The sequence below is a fragment of the Carassius auratus genome, chromosome 8, assembly GCF_003368295.1.
Source record: "Carassius auratus strain Wakin chromosome 8, ASM336829v1, whole genome shotgun sequence".
In the NCBI taxonomy this organism is placed as follows: domain Eukaryota; kingdom Metazoa; phylum Chordata; class Actinopteri; order Cypriniformes; family Cyprinidae; genus Carassius; species Carassius auratus.
The window spans coordinates 411,399-430,221 of NC_039250.1; the positions used below are offsets into that span (position 1 = coordinate 411,399).

General features: G+C 38.0%; 1 protein-coding gene across 1 annotated transcript in view; it reads left to right on the forward strand.

Annotated features, from left to right (window-relative positions):
- Positions 1–12,809, forward strand: part of loxhd1b (lipoxygenase homology PLAT domains 1b) — a 36,639-nt gene extending 23,830 nt beyond the window's left edge. Inside the window, exons 29-42 of the mRNA XM_026268896.1 lie at positions 138–300; positions 1,510–1,664; positions 2,743–2,952; positions 4,610–4,736; positions 4,826–5,034; positions 5,953–6,138; positions 6,216–6,343; positions 7,304–7,421; positions 7,571–7,748; positions 8,839–9,024; positions 9,953–10,123; positions 10,213–10,348; positions 11,791–11,943; positions 12,296–12,809. Of these exons, the coding sequence (XP_026124681.1) occupies positions 138–300; positions 1,510–1,664; positions 2,743–2,952; positions 4,610–4,736; positions 4,826–5,034; positions 5,953–6,138; positions 6,216–6,343; positions 7,304–7,421; positions 7,571–7,748; positions 8,839–9,024; positions 9,953–10,123; positions 10,213–10,348; positions 11,791–11,943; positions 12,296–12,776 (2,601 nt within the window). The 3' untranslated portion in view covers positions 12,777–12,809. The remainder of the gene's footprint in view (positions 1–137; positions 301–1,509; positions 1,665–2,742; positions 2,953–4,609; positions 4,737–4,825; positions 5,035–5,952; positions 6,139–6,215; positions 6,344–7,303; positions 7,422–7,570; positions 7,749–8,838; positions 9,025–9,952; positions 10,124–10,212; positions 10,349–11,790; positions 11,944–12,295) is intronic.
- Positions 12,810–18,823: the final 6,014 nt, after the last annotated feature.

Below are 18,823 nucleotides of genomic sequence, written 5' to 3' on the forward strand. Positions count from 1 at the left end.
CATAACTATGTACCAGATATAAATCTGAAAATACTGCTGTATGAACCATTTATGCTGAGTGTGGTCTGTTTGGAAACGAGAGTCTTGAGAAGCTATGGATCACCGAAACATGTGAAAGTGATGCGACTGTTCTCCAGGGTTCGGAGACGACCATCTTTCCGTGTGAACGCTGGCTGGCCAAGTCTGAGGATGACGGAGAGACGGTGAGAGAGCTGGTGCCGTCAGAGATCATCACGGAGAAGCTGCTGAGAGACGGGACGCTCAAACACAGCGAGATCGAGGTGGAGGATGCTCTGGAGAGTGAGTACAGCGTTAGGAATTCACTCCATACGTTTATAGAGAACAATAAACATCCGGCTTTTCCCTGTGCCCCATGATGCTATAGGAATGACTTCTGTTGAACTGTGAACAATCAGAGATTCCATATACAATATATATATATATATATATATATATATATAATTATTGTTTTCTAAGAACAGAATGTCAAATCAACGACATCCCATATTAAAAAGATTTTATTTATATCCATCACAACTCCAGATATTTGACTGGTGGTGGTGTCAGTATGGATGTTAATCCTATTTCTGTAAAATGTTTGTGAAAATTAAATGTAAATCTCCCAAGAAATTCTGTAAATATACCAAATACTTTGACAATCAATATATACTTTATACACTTCTGCTTTTTTTCCACACCAAGCCACGCCCCTCCATAAGCCCCTCCCCCATAACAAAGCCCCGCCCCCAAAATATCACTTTAAGAAGAACTCAAAAATTGGCAGTATTAGTATTATTCTGTATTATTCTATATTATTCAATGAGATTTTATTTTTATATTTTCAGTTTTAGTGATTTTTTTTTTCATGTGCTTTTGTCATTTTTATTTGTATCTGTTTTTCCATTATTATTTTGCTTTAATTTTTATTTCATGTTTAGTTGTCAGTTATTTTAATTTTAGCACTTCAGAATTTTAATATTAATTTTAGTGTTCTAAATTTTTAATTAATTTAATATTATTCTAAGTACTTTAGTACTTTACTACTTATTTCATGCAACATTTCCAATTTCCAGCATTTTTAAATTTACATTATTCATCTTACGTTTAGTCATTTAGCAGATGCTTTTATCCAAAGCGACTTAGAAACAGAAGCAATCAAAAACAAAATCTTATTTTTAATGTTCATTCATTCAAATAATTTAATAAACCAGTACATTATCAAGTTAATGCTCTAACACTAATAGATGAGAACTTATGTCTTCTGTACAGCTATTTTACTGCTGAAATGAATTGGTTTCACAAACACTTTTTTTCTGTTTTTTACTGTGACCGTGCTTTGAAAAAAGTCAGTATTGTATAAAGCGCTGTAGAAATGAATAGTGAAGAATAGTTTAAGTGAACAGTAACATCACTGGCTCAAATGAACCCATGTGAGCAGGAGACACACGCTCGTTTGGACTTGTTGTGGATCTCTGCCGATCTCTAACACACGTGTGTATGTTTCTGCAGCTCACACGTATAAGGTGTCTGTGAGGACGGGGGACATGCATGGAGCCGGAACCGATGCCAACGTGTTCCTGATCATCTACGGAGATCTGGGAGACACCGGAGAACGCAAGCTCAGCAAATCTGAGAGCAACGGCAACAAGTTTGAGAGAGGAGCTGTGAGTCACAGATACTCCTCGTTACTGTTAGATCCTTCTCGAAGGACATTTCCTTGCCAGAGCAGATATGGCAGCTATAGAGGATGATGTAGAACCATCTAGAACTCCAACGTCCAATATAATTCACAATAACGTTCTTCAGGAATACTGCTCTTATAAACCAAGGAATTTACATGATTCACTGGACATTTGTAATGATATTATTTATCTTCTTATTTTATGATTTAGAGCTTGGAATAACTTGAAGAATGCATATTCATTATAAAAATACCCATGAAGTTAAATCAATTTTCTTGTAGGTCAAGAAATCTCACATTTCAAATATCAAATATCCAGAAGTCCTTTTTTTATATATATATAATAATAATAATAATTAAATACATTTTGTTAAGAGGGTGAAGTAAAATAAAATTTTAATATGGTTTTGTCTTATTTTAAATAATTTCATGTCATCTTAACAGCCCTTGGTTGAGAACCACTGAAAATCAGCTTTTTTCTAGATTTGATGACTAATAATAAATAATAATCAGTGTTATTTTAGTTTCATTGAGTATCTATTAGTATCTATTATACTTTTTAGTAATATTTATATAAAAAAAGTTTAATTTTTTGTTTTAATATTTAAAATTTTTATTTTTCTCATGCATTTTATTTTTTATATTTTAATTTAATTTAAATTCTTCTTATTGTTTTTGTTCTAATTTTTGGTTCTGTCACATTACATCAACTCCTATGAAAATGAAATGAAGTTCTATAGCTATTAGATAGATATTATCATTCAAGAACTATATCAGATGCCTTAAAGTCGCTGGAGTATATTTGTAGAAATAGACAACAATACATTGTATGAGTCAAAATTATACGTTTCTCTTTTATGACAAAAATCATTAGGATATTAAGTAAAGATCATGTTCCATGAAGATATTTAGTAAACGTCCTATCGTAAATATATCAAAACTTCATGTTTGATTAGTAATATTCATTGATAAGAACTTCACTTGAACAACTTTAAAGATGATTTTCTTTAAAGCAGCAACGTTTCAGCATTTCAGGATTCACAGCAGCTGTTTGTGTGCAGGTCGACAAGTTCAGCATTGAAGCCGTGGATCTGGGCCAGGTCTATAAGATCCGAATCCGTCATGATAACTCTCTGGCTGGAGCTGACTGGTATCTGGATCAGGTGGAGGTGGTGGATGTGGAGACAGAAGAGGTTTACATGTTTCTGTGTGAGCGCTGGCTCTCCACTAAGAAAGAGGACAAGCGCATCCAGAGGACCTTCTTTGTCAAGGTAATGGACATCTCACTCGATATAAACTAGGGCTGTCGATTGAACTTGTCAGTCAATATTGGAATAAATAAAATTTTAAAATGCATCTGCTTTTTGAATGAATCAAGTGAGCCAAAGATTCAGTGATTCGTTCGTAAAGACAGTCTCCCGCTTAATTTCTGAATGAATCTGCATTGTGAATTAATCGAGTGAGCCAAAGATTCAGTGATTCATTCGTAAAGACAGTCTCTCGCTTTATTTATAATAATAATAATAATAATACATCAAACTTGTATAGCGCTTTTTAGGACACTCAAAGACGCTTCACATGGGGAAACAAACAAAACAAAACAAAACAAAACAACAAGGGTTTAGGGAAAAGCTAGTTTGAACAGGTGGGTTTTGAGTACTGATTTGAAGTTTGGCAGTGAGTCCGAGTTTCTGATGGATGTAGGGAGTGAGTTCCAGAGGGTGGGGGCAGTGATAGCGAAGGCTCGATCCCCCAAAGTCCGTCGGTTAGTGCGGACGATCGGAGCAAGGCGGTTTGTGCCAGCTGAACGGAGATGGCGGGTGGGTTGGTGCTGTTCCAGGAGCTCAGTGAGGTAGAGTGGGGCCAGGTTATGGAGGGACTTATAGGTGAGGAGAAGGAGCTTATATTGAATGCGATAGTGAACAGGTAGCCAATGGAGCTGACGGAGAACGGGGGTGATGTGTTCTCTTGACCGGGTGTGGGTTAGGAGGCGGGCAGCTGAGTTTTGGATGTATTGCAGTTTTTGTAGTTGATTGGTAGGAAGTCCGTATAGAAGGCTATTGCAATAGTATTTCTGAATGAATCTGACTTTTGAACAAATCCAGTGGGTCAAAGATTCAGTGATTCATTTGTAAAGACAGTCTCCCGCTTAATTTCTGAATGAATCTGCATTGTGAATTAATCGAGTGAGCCAAAGATTCAGTGATTCATTCGTAAAGACAGTCTCTCGCTTCATTTCTGAATGAATCTGACTTTTGAACAAATCGAGTGAACCAAAGATTCAGTGATTCATTCGTAAAGACAGTCTCTCGCTTCATTTCTGAATGAATCTGACTTTTGAACAAATCGAGTGAACCAAAGATTCAGTGATTCATTCGTAAAGACAGTCTCTCGCTTCATTTGTGAATGAATCTGCCTTTTGAATGAATCAAGTGAGTCAAAGATTCAGTGATTTGTTCGTAAAGACAAGTGTTTAGCTTCATTTCTGAATGAATCTGCCTTTTGAACGAATCAAGTGAGCCAAAGATTCAGTGATTCATTTGTAAAGACATCTGTAAAGCATTTTTTTTATTTCTGAATGAATCAGCTGTTTGATACAAACGGTTAAACGAATTAATTAATTAATGTTTTTAAAACACATTAAGACATTTAGACCCACTACTAGTTTTTAGAACATCATTAAACAAAAATCAATATTAAATTTTGAATCAAAATATTTATTTGGAAATCAGAATTTCTGTAATATCTATTCAATGTTTTCTTATTTAACACAATAATAACTTAAAATTATCATTTTTTGGGTCGTTTCCCAGCCCAAATTGATTTGCGGTGAAGTAATTGGTACTTCACATAATTAATTAGATTAAAATGTTTAATTAGCCCTAATAGAAACTTCATTAAAAGTTAACGCGCATCTGTCGTGTTTAGGGATACGAGGGTGAGAGGAACCCTCAGAACGCAAAGAAGAACATGCAGAACTCTAAAGCAGGTCTGGACAGCAACATGAACAAGAAGAAGAAGAAGAAAAAGGCTGTTATTATGGAGGAGGGTCCGAGTAAGATGATGCTTTCTTCCAGTGATTCATTCTGAAGTCTCCGACAGACAGAAACGGTGGTTTAATGCTCAGAATCTGTGTGTTGGCAGTGATCCCGTACCACTTCACAGTGTCCACCGGAGACGATCGTGACGCCAGCACCAGCAGCCGGGTTTACGTCATCATCATGGGGCCCAACGATTTAGAAACGGAGCGACTCTGGCTGGATCTCACTGATGGGAAGACGTGCTTCGCTGCGGGAGGAATGGAGCACTTCATGTGTTACGGACTAGACGTGGGTGAGATCAAGAGAGTCGAGGTGAGACTCGTGTACATTTACACTGCTGTTCAGTCTCTTCTGCTCACCAGGGCTGCATTCGTTTGATCAAAACTACTGTAAAATTAGGAAATATTATTAGTATTTAAATCATCTGTTTTCTGTGTGAATCTGTGTTAAAGTGTAATTTATTTCTGTGATGCTCCGCTGTATTTTCAGCATCATTCCTCCAGTCTCCAGTGTCACATGATTTTCAGAAATCAGAATAATATGATGATTTACTGCTCAAGAAACATTTCTGGTTATTATTATCTGGTCGTGCTGTGTGATATTTTTGTGGAAACTGTGATGCATTTAATTTTTCAGGATTCACAGATGAACAGAAAGTTCAGAAGAACAGCTTTTATTTTAAATGAAATCATTTGGAACATAAGAAATGTCTTTACTGTCACTTTTGAAGTTTATTATAGTTAAATGGGAAAAAAAATCTGTTAATTTAGTAAAATGAACATCAACTGAATTTTTGAAATACAAATATAAGTAATAATAATTAATAAAAACATTCCAGGATTATTAAAGTTATCAAATGCAAAAAAAAAAAAAAAAAAAGGGTAAAAGAACAAAAACAAAATAAAACTAATAAATAAATGACACATACAAATTAATAAAAACTACATAGACACATAATAAAAGTGAAAACCGAAAATCAAATATTGTCCTCCAAACAAACCAGACATCAATGGAGAGATGATTTATTCAGCTTTCAGATGATTATTACATTATTTTCAAAGAAAATTGACCTTTAATGAGTGGTTTTGTGTACTTCAGGGTCACACACACACACACACACACAGTAATTCAGTAATGCAGTAATTCCTCAGAAGAGCGTCAGGAAGTGTTCATGATCAGTCATCATGATTCTCAGTGAGTTCTGGCTCCGGTCTGATCTTCTGTTCTCAGTTGGGTCATAACGGAGCGACTCCCGAGAGCTGCTGGCTGGTGGACGCGCTGTCCGTGGCCGTTCCCACCAAAGGCATTCAGTACAACTTCCTGTGCAAGTGCTGGCTGGCCAAAGACAGAGGAGACGGTCTGACGGCCCGAGTCTTCAACATACTGGACGCCACCACCATCAGCATCATCAGGAAGGTCCAGACGCTCTCTGTGGTCAGTCTGCATCTCTGTGTGAGGAGAACAGGGCTGGTGTTGACTCTGCTGTTGTTCAGGTGGTTTATGAAGTGACCGTGGTCACCGGGGACACTCAGAACGCAGGAACGGACACCAACATCTTCATCACTGTGTTTGGAGCCAATGGGAGCATGGAGGAGATGCTCCTCGCCAAACACGAGGACAGGTGCGCGTTTAACACAACCCACATCCTTCAAATCAAATCTGTTTTATTTAGATTTGTGTTATTTAAAATAAAATAAAATATCAATCTGGTTTTTGTTTAATTTAGTTTTAGTTATATTTAGTACATCAAGGGAAAGTAGAAATGACATTGTGGAATGTCGACTGAAATAAAATAAGTTTAAGTTGTTATGATTTTATTTCAGGTAATGTTTATTTTTAGTAACAGTTTTTTACTGAATAAGTTTCTTTTTTTAATCTTTTGAATTGCTATTTATATTCGTATTTTCAGGTTGAATTTTAGAGGTAAATTCATAGCAATTCTGATGTGTTTTTGTCATGTTTATAAATATATATTTTTTTTTATTTTTCAAAATGTCTATATAGTTTTATTAATGTTATATTTCAACAAAAATGAGAAATGTTCTTATAACAAAAGTAGATTACATTTGAATGTTTATTTTATTTTAAGTAATTCAATTTTTATAGTTTGATTTGTATATTTTAAATTAGTTTTTATTTTAGTATTTTCCATTTTCATTAATAAGTTTTAGTAATTTTGTTATTTTTTGCCATTTTTATGAGTTTTAGTTATTTTGGTGCATCAAGTTAAACTAAATAAAAGCGAGAAATGTTACATTGTCAACTCACTAAAACAATTCTCTTTTTTTATTTCAAGTAATTATATATTTTATGGTTTATGTTTTGTCATTTTGTCTTTAATGTTTTGTTTAAATAATTTTATAAATGTATTTCCAATGTTAATTTAAGTTTTAGTAATTCTGTTATGTGTATTTGTCATTTTTATTAGTGTTTTTTATATATATTTAAATATAATTTGTATAAATTTTTATTTTAGCTTAAGTGATATTATTGCATCAAGTTAAGTTGAACTAGCTGAATTAGTTTTTTTTTTTTTTTCAGTTAATATTTATTTGCAGCTAATAACTCTGGTTTGTGGTAGGTTTGAAAGAGGACAGGAAGACACGTTTAACCTGGAGATCGATGACATCGCGCCGCTAAAGAAGCTCCGCGTTCGGATCGACGCGACAGGAAGTCGTCCTGATTGGTTCCTCGACAAGGTCAGTCTGTGATCCCAGCTTCTAATGAAACTCGAGCAGCTCACTTCCTGTTCGGACTCAAATCTGTGAGTCTTTTAATCAGGTTAATCTCAACATAATGAATGAAACTCATGACTATAATCATGATGTGTTCCTGTCACATGACGCAGATAATCATGAGAAACCTGAGCTCGGAGGAGGTGTATGTTTTCACCTACGAGGAGTGGCTCTCCAAGACCAAAGGACCCAAGAGGACCAAGGTGTGTGAACTTCCTGCAGTCGTGGACGACGAGGAGATGGTGGAGAAAACCACGTACAGCATCCAGGTTAAAACCAGTGACCTCACCGGTACGTGCAACCAGTTTCACTGCAAAACATATATAATGTCCTGTTTTCTGAAAAAGAAAATTCTGAAAAATAATCTTAATTCAAAGGCTAAACAAGATTATTTTTTATGCTCCACTGGCAGATATTTTTTCTCATTTAAAGGAAAAACAAACACAATTTTGATGATTTTCTTTACATAAAACAAGCCTTAATATCTATATTATACTAGAACACAAGACAAAAACATTAAGAAACATCTTTTTTTTTTTGCCACAAAAAAACAGCAGTTTTCAATACTTAGATACTATAAAAAAAACATTTCAGTTAATTCCTAAAGAAACATTTCATTTAGTTTAACTTTATGTATTAAAATCAGTAAAAATTACATAAAATTAATATAAACTATGTGGATTTATTTTAAGAGCAACCTAATAATAAAATGACAAAAACAAATCAGAATTACTGTAACTAAAATGGAAATGGAAAATATAAAAATAAAAACTAATACAAAATGTAAAAAAAAACAAAAATGGCATTAAAAAAAAATAAAGACAAAATATAAAAAACCTTTAAAGCATAGAATATGTATACATTAAAATAAAATAAAAAAATTTTATTCTAAACTATTTCAATTAATTTGAAATCAATTTTAGTTTATTTTAAATGTTTTTAATTCCCTTGTTTTATTATTGTGCTAATGTTTATGATTTTTTTCATGTAACGCATCTTGTAAATTAACTTGCTAAAATAACTAAAACTGCAGGAAAATGTAATTTAAAAAACTATATAAAAATATTTAAAACGAATAAAACATTTTATAACTTTAAAATGAAAATGGAATATATAGAGTAAAACTATAATAGTATTTCAGAGGTAGTAAATGAACACTGGTTCATATTGATTACAGACTTTGCAGAAACACATCTTCTTCTGTGAAGTTACAGGAGTCTCAGGAGATCAATCTGAGAAATGAAATCAAATACTCTATGTGCTCTTCGTTCGATCTCGTGGCTGTCAGGAGGAAGATTTGAGATTTTAAAGAAATGTGATTTGTGATTGTGTGTTATAATGAGCATCATGCTGCTCTTCTATTGATGATGTCGTTCTGCAGCCGCCGGAACAGACGCCAATGTGTTTCTGATCGTGTTCGGGGAAAACGGCGACTCGGGAACGCTGGCACTGAGAGAGAGCAGCAACAGGAACAAATTCGAACGCAATCAGGTGGACGTTTTCCGTTTCGGGGATATTCTGAGTCTGGGCGAGCTGTCCAAGGTCCGAGTGTGGCACGACAACAAGGGTGAGAAACACTGTGTGTGTGTGAGAGTGTGTGTGTGCGAGAGAGAGTGTGTGTGTGTGTGTGTGTGTGTGTGTGTGTGTGTGTGTGTGTGTGTGTGTGTGTGTGTGTGTGTGTGTGTGTGTGTGTGTGTGTGAGAGAGTGTGTGAGTGTGCGTGTGTGTGAGTGATTGTGTGTTTGTGTGTGTGTGTGTGTGTGTGTGTGTGTGTGCACCAGAAAGCATGACACTATTCAGTGAAGACAGGATAAAAACTGAAACAGTAAATAGTCCTAAACCCTCTTAAAGGGACAGTTCACCCAAAAATGCAAATTTGCTGTTAATTCACTCACCCTTTGTCCATCCAAGATAAAGATGAGTTTTGTTCTTCAGTTGAACAGTAAAGAAGATGAAACCGTGCTCCTTGGTGATGCAGAAAATGCAAGTCAGCTGCAACCCGTCCTTGAGAATTTTAAAAAAGCATAAAAAATCCATGGCTCCTGATGATATATTGAGGTCTTATGAAGCGAAGTGATCAGTCTGTGCAAGAAACTGAACATTATTTACAGCATTATTACCTGTAAACCACTGACTGATGCAGTTCAGAGATGACATGAATGCATTTACTCTAAAAATACTACTACATTTATTTTAATATGTGGTTTCAAACTACTTATTTCAGCCACTTTTTTAATGTTGAAAGTTAGTCAACTACATTTGTTTATTGTAGCCAAAATAAATGGATTGCAACCACTTACCTTAAAAAAAATTATAAATTCAATGAATAGATTTTTGTTTTTTTCAGTGCAATTGGATTAAATAATTTTATATGATTATTGTTTTAAGCATATCATACGTAAATTGAATATAGAACTATGAAATGATATTGCTGAAACAGAGAAAAATAGTCCGTTTTGACAATAGTGTGTCTAAACTGTACTTCACGGTGATCAGGTCCGGCTCCTGGATGGCATCTGGAGTATGTCGATGTAAAGGACGATCTGTTGGATCAAACCTTTCGTTTTCCCTGCGACCGATGGCTGGCCAAGAGCGAGGACGATGGGCAGATCATGAGGGAACTGGCATGTGCCAATAACGATATTCTGGATCTCAGTGACAAGACCAGTAAGAGAAGAGTGTTTCCTACATGTGTAACCCCTGAGCAGTGGATTTGTTTGGTGCATTCAAATTTTCCTTGTAACGTCTTTTTTAAGAATATGAAATTGAGATCACAACAGCCAACTCTGAAGATGCCGAGACGAAGGAGAATGCCTGGATCATTCTGGAGGGGAAAAAAGGACGTTCAAAGGAGTTTATGATGGAAAACTCAAAGAAGAAGAAGTTTCTACGGTATGTACAATGTCCCGGTTACATGTAATGTAGTTTTAGCCTATGTTACATACAACTAACCATTAACAATAAATAAATACATTTTTGACATTTAAAATAAATGTTAAATTAAAAACAAAACAAGAACCATGCAAGATAAAGAACACACACGCAACATCTCATTTACATATCGATCAACGCAATATACCAAGCACAGCACATATAATCCTAAAACGTTAACTAATAGTTACATATTTTTTAAATATGAAATATAAAAATAACTACAAAAAAAGGAAAAAATACTAAAATGTCGTTTAAATTGAAAAAGAAAATGGAAAATATAAAAATATTCAAATATTTAAAAACTTAAACTTTTGTTTTGAATATTCATTTAGGTTAAATTGATGCACTAAAATAACTAAAACTGAAATATACAGTAAAAAGCTAAAAAGTATATAGACGTATTAATACTAATAATACAAATAGCTAATAATCACAAATACTCCTAAAACATTAACTAACATTGAAAAGTTTACATATTTTAAAACATAAAATATAAAAATAACTGCTAAAAATAAAAAACAAAAACATTTACAAAAGCAAAAAATTATTAAAACGTTTACGAGATTGAAAAAGAAAATGCAAAATATAAACATTTTCGAATATTTAAAAACGTAAACTTTGTTTTTGTTTTTAATTTTCATTTAGGTTAGGTTGATGTTCTAAAATAACAAATTAACTATATATGTAGTAAATAGCTAAAAAAAAAATACATAGACGTATTAATAAATAAAATCAAAATAATTTTAAAGGGGACCTATTACGCCCCTTTTCACATGATGTAAAATAAGTCTCTGATGTCCCCAGAGTGTCTATGTGATATTTTAACTCAAAATACCTTACAGATAATTTTTTATAGCTTGTTAAAATTGCCACTTTTAGGGTATGAGCCAAAACGCATGATCTTCGTGCCTTCCCCTTTAAATGCAAATGAGCTGGTGCTCTGGGGAAGAGGGCGGAGCTTGAAGAGCTCACACTCCTGGCAATACCAGTGCTAGCTTTTGCAAATAAACACTCCAATATTAGTACAAACCTGTTATCTTCACAGAAAACACACTCTGTTTAGAAGTGTCATCCGATTTTCTGTGCATTAAAAAAAAATGCACTTTATGAATTATATAGACAGGAGCGCGGAGCGTCTAAAAAACTTAAATGTCAAAACAACATGTGAAAGTGAATTTTAAATACTACTACTAATAAAAATATCAAATAAAAATGACAAAAAATTTATGAAGAGAATAAAAATAAAACCATTCAAAATATTAATAAAAAGTGCATCAATATAATATATAAATAATTCAGATTATCATTTAGACCTGTCCAAATATCCAATAATGAAAGAAAAACCAAAATAGAGACTTAACTGATGGCTAATCACACATCATAATCTGACTCTGTTTCAGAGGTGCTACGGATTCATTTGAGTTTTCCTCTAAAAATGTGGGCGAGATCGTTGGTATTTGTTTGGGCCATATAACGAAGGAGAAGAAGGTGAAAACCGAGTCTTTCTGGCACGTGCAGGAGGTGGTGATCACGGAGAAAGAGCTGAGAAACAAGTCAGTTAACTTCACAAACATATGAAATTAGGGATGAATGATATTATCAGAATGCTATCGGAATCGGCCGATAAAGGTTCAGAATGTACAAATTATGCCGATATGCCTTGCCGATAAGATGGATAGCTCAGGTTGTGATAGTGAAAATATTACAACAGCAGTGTGGTTATTCTTGAAGCGAACATTTCCGTTTATAATTATAATTTCCACACAGGAGAGATTTGGTGTGGTTTCAAAACAAATGGTAATCGGTACTATTATCGGTTTTAAAAATATCGGCAAAATCTAATATCATGCATCCTTTTCTGAAAACCTGTGGTGAGCAGCTCGAGCCTCATTCTCTCTCTCGCAGATTCTACTTCACATGCGACGCTCGGATTCCACTGGCGGCCAAGAAAGACGAGTTCATGACGTTCGAGTGCACCAAAACCGTGGAGAGCTTCGCCAGCAAAGTGCGCAGTCTGGTTCCCGTCAAATACGAGATCATCGTCATCACCGGAGACGTGAAGGATGCCGCCACCGACGCCAACGTCTTCATTACGCTCTACGGCGTCAATGGAGACTCTGGGAAACGAGCGCTGAAGGGGAAGTACAGGAACCTGTTCGAGAGAGGACGGACAGACCGCTTCCTGTTGGAGATGCTGGATCTGGGCGAACTCTTGAGGATCAGAGTGGAGCACGACGACAAAGGCACTTCGTCCGGATGGTACCTGGAGTGTGTGGAGGTCACCAACACCGCCAACTGGGTGACCACCATCTTCGTCTGCGGGAAGTGGCTGGACAGAAATAAAGCAGATGGGCAAACTCACAGAGTGCTGTATCCGAAATATTAAACACTTTGCATTTTGGACTAAAGACGTTTCAAAAATCCAACTATTTGGGATGAAGCAGTTTGTACTTTTTTAAAGAAATTGAAATAAAGATGCTTGGAATAACAGTCATGTTTGTCATCATTTTTTAAAATCTTATCACATTGCTGCAAACTTTATGTAAGCCGCCAAAAACGTTGTCTACTGATGTATTCATAATAAACAATTTTGTCAAACCACTTTGAGATTTGTTTTAAGTCAACCTGAGATTTTAAGGTAATATTTAAATAATTTATCAATGCATTTGCATGTTCACGATTCTCTGACAGTTAATAGTCAAGTGACATGCAGAAAACAATATTTCATATTTTTAGTGTTTCACTTTTGTGATTTAAATAATCATTTGCTTTTAAAACAAACAAATTAACTGACAAATATTCAGTTTTTCCATTTATTTTGGGACTAAAAAAATTTGTCATGACACATGCTTGGTTCTCTAAAACACAATTCCCTTAAATTTGATTTAAATCATCAGATATGTTAATGGTGCTTTGGAAGCAAAACAACTTGGAGATGAAGGGATTTCTTGAATCCACCCCGTATTATATAAATCCATATTTCAAAAATGTATCAACACAGTCGCATGGCTAAGATTCTCTTGATGTTAGTTTATATTCACATGACATGCACAAAAACAAATATTTCATCTTTTAATAAGAGTTTAAATCAACTTAATGCAACCCTCAAATTGTGTGTTGGAGCAGTAATTGATAAACGTCTACTACTTTGTTATTTTCACTGGCACATTCACAAACATTGTTTGAGAATTTAGCAGTGGAAGTTTCATCATAGTTTGCATCTTTAATAAATCCAAACATGAATATCTGCAATTTTGTGAATGTGTTTTAATAAGTGTCTGATTGATTGCTTGATTAATCACATGATCATGATCAGCTGTGCTTGAGCTTTTAAAGCTCCTGTGAGACTGTTAGATGGTTTCAGACAGTGATTTGCTGTTTCTGAGAGATTGGCATCTTCTCTGTGGCTGTTTATTTTTCTGCTCTTCATTTAGAAAAAGATGGTTATTAATTTTCTTTGTTCATCATCAGTTTACTTTTCTTTTAGTTGTTTAAGCCTCCGTAAAGCTCTATAGGAATATTTCACAACACTTTATTTGGCGAAACCAATTTCTTTTAAAGGATTGTTGTTTCCTAATTTTGTCTTATTTTGGATTTCCTGTGCTGACTGTAACTGTTTTATTTTTTTACCGCAAAAAGATTAATCCTCAAACTATCGACAAATGTGCCATATGATTACAGCGGTAAATCCTGAGTATTAAATATTGGTCATTAATTAACTGCGTTTCCTAAAGTGAAGAACCTTATTATTATAATTATTATTATTATTATTTTAAACGCACCCCTCATTAAACTCTCAAAACAAAACAGGTTTCAGTAAGTGATATTGTTCATGAAAAAATTAGCTAAAGTTTAACAAGTTCATTTTAATTTCCTCTGCCTCATCCATTTCAAAATGATTGCGACGGCCAATTCACGAGTTCACCCTTACATCTAATCTGAAGGCAAATAGTAGGCATATTTTGGCGTGCTGTCCTGGGGGAGGGGTCCGGGCCCGGAGCATAGCCCGAACCTAAATAACTCCCCCTATCCCAATTTGGGATAAATAGATTAGAAGTGAGGAGTTGGGGTGGAGGAGGGTTGCCGAAAAACTGTCGTGGGACAGGAGGTAGGAAGACTGGATATATATACGCGTGCGTGCTATAAGATGATTAGCTAAACGAGATGCACCTGTACCAAATTGGATGATTATCTGATCGTGCTTCTCCCGAACTTTGTTAATAAAACCACATTTCACGAGTTCACCCTTACATCTAATCTGAAGGCAAATAGTAGGCATATTTTGGCGTGCTGTCCTGGGGGAGGGGTCCGGGCCCGGAGCATAGCCCGAACCTAAATAACTCCCCAAAAGAAGCTTAAAGCCATAGGACAGCAGCCAGAGAGATAAAATTTAGTTGCCCCCCAAAATATGCGTGTTGGGAAGAAAATGCAGAGCGACCTGGAGAGCCCGTGCAGTGTTCGACGAGAGCTGCGGCTCGCAACGTCTTACCAGCGAGCCCTCCATGCCGCTTATGGGAGGAGCACAATGCCAGATATCAAGAAATGAGGGACTCTTGCTGCCTCCGAAGGGAGCTGCGGCTCTGCTGCACCGGAAGGGAGAGTCCCTCTTGCGGCTGAGTACGAGGCGCGGTTTGTTGCATCTGATGGAGGGCTTTCACTGCGACTGAAGGGAGCCAGCGACTGTATCCCATCGGGAGGGAGATCCCTGGCCGCCATAGAGTATGCAACATAACTCGGACGGGGGGTTCACACTGCGACCGAAGGGAGCCGTGGGTCTGCTGCACCAGAAGGGAGAGCCCCGTCAGATGCTAAATAGGCAATGAGATTGGAGCCGCGGTTTGGCGCGTCGGATGAAGGGCTCCTAATGCAACCGAAGGGAGCCAGCGGCTGTACCCCATCGGGAGGGAGATCCCTAGCCATCGTGGAGCATGCAACATAACTCAGATGGGGGGTTCACACTGCGACCGAAGGGAGCCGTGGGTCTGCTGCACCGGAAGAGGAGCCCTAGTCCGATGCTGAGAAGGCAAAGAGACGCGACTGTTGGAGGGACTCCCGCTGCATCCGAAGGGAGCTGCGGCTCTGCTGCACCGGAAGGGGGAGTCCCCCATTGCGGGTTTATGGAGGCACGGTTTTTTGCCTCTGAGGGTTCTCCCAGCCTCCGTAGGGGGTTCGCAACTCTGCAGCAGGAGTGCTGCCCCGGAGGGGAGAGCCCTGATTGACGCTAACTAGAATACGACTGTTGGAGGGACTTTTGCTGCGTCCGAAGGGAGCTGCGGCTCTGCTGCACCGGAAAGGCGAGTCCCCCTTGCGAAGCGAGGCATGGCTTGATGCGTCTGATGGAGGGCTCTCACTGCGACCGAAGGGAGCCAGCAGCTCTATTCCCCCGGGAGGGAGAACCCTATCCACTCTTGAGCATGCAACATAACTCAGACGGGGGGTTCACCCTGCGACCGAAGGGAGCCGTGGGTCTGCTGCACCGGAAGGGAGAGCCCCATCAGATGCAGAATAGGCAAGAAGATTCGAGGAACGGTTTGATGCATCGGATGGAGGGCTCCTGCTGCGACCGAAGGGAGCCAGCGGCTGTGTTCCCCCGGGAGGGAGATCCCGGTCCGCCCTTGAGCATGCAACATAACTCAGACGGGGGGTTCACCCTGCGACCGAAGGGAGCCGTGGGTCTGCTGCACCGGTAGGGGAGCCCCGTCCGATACGGAGTAGGCAAGAAAACGCGACTGATGGAGGGACTCTCGCTGCGTCCGAAGGGAGCTGCGGCTCTGCTGCACCGGAAGGGAGAGTCCCCCTTGCGACTGTATAAGCGGCTTAATTTGATGCATCGGATGGAGGGCTGTCACAACGACCGAAGGGGGCCTGTGGCTCTGCTGCACCGGGAGGGATACCCCCATCTGCCGCTGAGCGCGCAGCGCAACTCAATGACAGATGAAAGGCTCACACTGCGACCGAAGGGAGCCACTGCCCAGCTGCACCGGAAGGGAGAGCCCTGTCCGATGCTGAAATAGGCAAGGAGATTGTAACGATGGCTGGAGGGCCCTTACTTTGGCCGAAGAAACGATAACTGAGAGGCTTCTATTATTCAAGTACACAACATGATTTAAGGAGGAATATATAACTTTTTTTTTTTTTTTTTTTTTTTTTTAAAATGTCTGATGAACAACAACCGAGGGCATCTATCGGATTATGTGAGAGGCCCCTTTTGAGCTGCTTAAGATTAGGGCTGAAACGATTCCTCGAGTAACTCGATTACAAAAATGATGTAGGCAAATTCCTCTGCTTCGAAGCCTCTTTTAATTTATTCTAAATCTCACGTCGGGTTCTTTCGCAATGAAATTTTTTTTTTTTTTTTTTTTTTTTTTTTTTTTTTTTTTTGAATGAATTAATCAAAATAGGTAATTGCACTTACATCCGATTCACGAATTAATATCTCTAAATATTAAGACGGAACAGTGTTTAAATGTAAATCCTGCATGTTCTGTGTGTCTCTGTTAATGAATGGAGCAGGAGCGCGACTTCCTTTTTCACACACACACTGAAGCGCGCATTACTCTCACGGTAATTTCTGCGTCTGCTGTCTCACTAAATGAGGACTTGAACACATGAACAACATCTCCAGAACTGCTCTGACAGTCAGTTCATGAGCATTTGACTTTAAGTAAAACTAGCGTCACATCACATACACAGAACTGAAAAGGTACGTCAACCCGACTAAATAAAGGTCCGGGGTCCTGACATTTTATCCTACCCATCAGATTTACTGTGCATGCGCACATCAGTATAATTAAGCAACAACACATTTTGTTACTCGATTAATTTTTTTTTTTTTTTTTTTTTTTTTTTTTTTTTTTTTTATATACCAGAGTCGTTGATGAAATGAGGGTCCATCGTGAATTTAGATTGGGCGTTCCGGAGTTAGACAAAAGCGAGCCTGATGAGGTTGAATTGGAGAATGGACATAAAATATATATTTTTATTTATTTATTTATTTATTTATTTATTTTTTTTTTTTTTTTTGAGGCTCTTGCGGCAGCGAGAATTGCGGCAGTAGGGAAGGATGGAAAGGGCTCCTGCGGGAGCAGACACTGCTATGGCAGTGGTGAAATATAGGTAGAGGCTCCTGCGGGAGCAGACACTGCTGCGGCAGTGGTGAAATATAGGTAGAGGCTCCTGCGGGAGCAGACACTGCTGCGGCAGTGGTGAAATATAGGTAGAGGCTCCTGCGGAAGCGGAGACTGCTGCGGCAGTGAGGAAAAAACAGAAAAGGCTCCTGCAGGAGCGGAGACTGCTGCGGCAGTGAGGAAAAAAACAGAAAAGGCTCCTGCAGGAGCGGAGACTGCTGCGGCAGTGAGGAAAAAAACAGAAAAGGCTCCTGCGGGAGCGGTCAATGCTGCGGCGGTGGGGAGATACAGAGAAAGCTCCTGCGGAAGGATGGCTGAAGTGAGGATTGACCATTACAGATAGATAGGGCATGTTAGGAGAGTTAGCTATGGTAGATTAGGAGTTTTAGTGAAAGGGGATGAGCTGGCGTTAGAGGGGTTGGCTGAAGAGGGTTCGAGATAGATATATAAATAAATAAAATAATCGGCCTGACCAATAATAGGTCTTGGTACCCTCTGCCTTCTGGCAAATCTGGAGCTGGAGGCCACTGAACAGAAAAATGGTTAGTAGCATGAGGGAGCGGAAGAGTTGAGGGCGCGTTTACGAATGGAGGCGGCCTCACGTTTGCTTCAGCTGCTGTAGCTGTGGGTCGTGGGAAGGGGCTGGGGGTGTGTGATGTCTTGAAGAACCTGTGTAGCCTGCACTGCTAGCAGAAGTAACAGGATGGAAATACTGAGATGTGCAGGCCCGTGTTGCAAGTAAAAGTAGCTTCATGCTTGCTTTGGCTGCTGTAGTTGTTGGCTGATTTGACAATTGCTCAAACCTTGTCTGAATTAATACAGTCCTGTTGGAAAAGCATCTTTTCCTCTTGTTTTGGCCTTTGGGCCCTTTTAAACAGCCTCCGGAGCAGATAAATTTGGGATGCTGTTTTCCTGTTGTAGTATGGACTGTGAAAATAGAGGCTTTGAAACAATGTAGCATGTTTAGTTTTATAAACCATTGTACCAATAGACATGTCTATAGCAGTAACGTTAATTGCAGTAATTCAAATTCAAGCCGTTTCTAAAGACATTTACTTTGCATGCTTTTCATATAACAGTCCTAAAAAGACGATAGAAAATTTACTCACACTTGTTGTTCTGCAGCCAAACACGAGGCAGTAGCGTGAAAAATTCTGAATAATCATGCCGGTAAATGGTGAAATATGTCCTTAAATAATTGATCCTGCCGGAATAATTGCATGAAACTTATGTCTGTATCATCTCAGTGAGGTTTAAACATGCACAGTAAAGCAAATGTAATGTTTTTAGACATTTCGGTGTGGAT